This window comes from Austrofundulus limnaeus, unplaced genomic scaffold (genome assembly GCF_001266775.1).
Source record: "Austrofundulus limnaeus strain Quisiro unplaced genomic scaffold, Austrofundulus_limnaeus-1.0 Scaffold624, whole genome shotgun sequence".
NCBI classification, from domain to species: domain Eukaryota; kingdom Metazoa; phylum Chordata; class Actinopteri; order Cyprinodontiformes; family Rivulidae; genus Austrofundulus; species Austrofundulus limnaeus.
Genome location: NW_013953026.1, coordinates 7,784 through 10,412, shown reverse-complemented (window position 1 = coordinate 10,412; position 2,629 = coordinate 7,784). Strand labels below are relative to the sequence as shown.

General features: G+C 40.3%; 1 protein-coding gene across 1 annotated transcript in view; it reads right to left on the bottom strand.

The window, feature by feature from the left end:
* The window catches only part of LOC106531377 (beta-galactosidase-1-like protein 2), a gene marked incomplete at its 5' end in the record, with an annotated part of 13,777 nt that extends 11,148 nt beyond the window's left edge, over positions 1-2,629 (bottom strand). The window contains 2 exon segments of the mRNA XM_014027227.1: positions 2,289-2,435; positions 2,531-2,629. Of these exon segments, the coding sequence (XP_013882681.1) occupies positions 2,289-2,435; positions 2,531-2,629 (246 nt within the window).

Genomic DNA, 2,629 nt, shown 5'->3' with positions numbered 1-2,629 from the left:
GGCTGGGGAGAGGGAAGTCTGGGTCTCTCTGCTTAGGCTGCTGCCCCTGCGACTCGACCCCAGATAAGAGGAAGAAAATGGAGAAAATGGCATTAAATCATCCAGTGCTGTTTCTATTGCTTGGTGAAAGAATCCATTCCACTTGATTGGAAAAACACTTATCTTACTAAAAGTCTGCTTCGGGTTATCCTGGTTACCTACAAGTAGAAATGGAATAAACAACTCTTTGAAGAGATCTGGATCTTGGGGAGCCATTTGTGTCATAGAGCCGTCTAAAATAGCCATTTGATTTTGAATGAGTTACATCATCACATAAGCAAATAAGTCACCCTGTCACCGTATGTGATGATGTCATCACATAAAATGGGTGGAGCCATACGTTTGTCAAGCAGAAATCCCCTCCCTGTTTCCCCTTGAGCTGCTGTACTCCACGGCTCTGCCTGGTTTCCATGAAATAGCAAAGCGAGAGCAATTTAAGGATCAAAAACTAAAGATTATATAAGGAATAAAACAAATAAAACTACAAACATCTTTACTGCCCATGACTCAGCTCCTATCGTTTGTTGTAAAGAGCCATTCAAAAGATTTGAATCATTCGTGAAAATCACGTCTAACAATTCACACACCCCAGCTGTGGTGGCTTGCAGGCAGAACAACACACAGCTGCTACTGGAACACAGCATTGTAAGTAAGTAAAGTTTATTTATAAAGCACCATTCACAGACATAGTTTGAATTGCAGCTCAGACACCAGCCATAACTGCAAGGTTTGATGTCTTGTAGGGAAGCTTTAGCTGCACTGGAGCACTAGCGGTTGCTATTGTCTCAGGATGATGATGTCATAACATGAGCCGAGATGTTAAATTGGCTGAACCTATAAAAGCGCTTTATCAWGTCCCTCCGGACCCCAAAGCGCTTTACACTTACAGACATTCCCATTCACACACTGATGGTGGTAAGCTACATTGTAGCCACAGATGCCCTGGAGCACACTGACAGAGGTGGGGCTGCCATGCACCTGCGCCACCGGACCCTCTGACCACCATCAATAGGCAAGGTGGGTGAAGTGTCTTGCCCAAGGACACAACGACTGAGACGGCTGGACGGGGGATCGAACCGGTGACCTTCTGGTTCCAGGATGACTCCCCTAACCACTCCAGCCGCCCCACAAGAGAGACACAAGAGATCCATGTTAGGCCAAAATACCTAAATGTGAACTTCCACATTAAGGTTTAACTTTTACATTTAGATTTAAATATATTAACGTTTAGTAAAAAGTAACTAAATGTAAGATCAGTGAGCTAAATAAAAATAAAATGTTAGTGGAAAATTTTTAACACTCAGAAAGTGAGCTAAATAATGAAAAATGTTAGTAAATTTTTAAAAACATTTAATTTTACACACTGTACGCTGCTCCCACCCTGGTTTACAAAGCAGGATACATGGTGATTTATCCTGTAAAGTTTTTTCTCTGACACTCTCACTAGAATAAATCTCGCAGCCTCAGTTATTCTTCAACTCGTCCATCCTCTGTGACATCAGCCTGTTGRGTAAATTGGATATTCTCACAAAACRTTTTTGTGTAATGTGGATCTAAGCATTAAAATCATAAAATTAKTTCAAGTTAATTTGCTGTTGTAAAGACATTTAGTGTCTTTGTACTATTTATCTCTTTAACGTTGATATACATCTCTCCTACAGCCTAGATAATAATTATTGGCAAATGTCTAGCAGGGTAAATTAGATGATGATGATGTCATCTTGCAACTTTTAGCAGCTTTTAGGACAGCCAATGGTGACTTTTCTTACTGAGGAGTAGGCAACAGTGCATTCACATTGTGTACTACACAAATATTTTCAGTTCTAATAGATGGCTGATAACAGCTGGAGCAACAAACAAACCTACTAGAACTTCAATAGAAATCCATTTTAAATCTGTCACYGATGATACAGTTTTTACAAGCTTTGTATTACCTAAACTCAGTGATAGCTTGTGCCATCAGAAATATTCTGACAGTTTCCGAAAGCTGAGCAGTTTGCTCTTTACATCCAGGGTTTTTACAGTAACATTATCTCTGCCATGAGCTCGTGAAACAACTCCTCCATCTGTTTCTGTCTTCTTACTATATGTAATATTTGTGCCAAGCTTGGATACGTTTCTCCAACAAACAGATCCCAATAATCTCTAGCATTTTATTCCTTTTTCTTTTGCTTTTAGTTGCTATAAAACCAGAGTTTATCAAGTAGAAAACAGGTGACAGAGATCATGGGTTAATGCCAGTAACTCACCAGGGCACGGTCTCGAACATGGTCACCTGACTTCAGTTTTCCACCTCTCCTTATGGTTGTCTCATACAAAGTGTAGCCATAAGACTGGCCGTTCCCATTGTTTGAAGGTAGATTCTCCATGTTTTTTGGCTTTGAGGACCTAAAAGGCTGCAGAGAAGTTGTAAATAATTACACAAACTAGAAAATCAATATGTTTTAGATTCAAATAGTTGTCTATTACAGATTATGCATGTGAAACAAACTTCCTCAGTGAAGGGTAAAGCATCCCATAAAGACAGGTGCTGGTACATGATGGCAGGTTCATACGCCTCTTTGTAGCGCAGTGCTGGCATGTCTGGGAA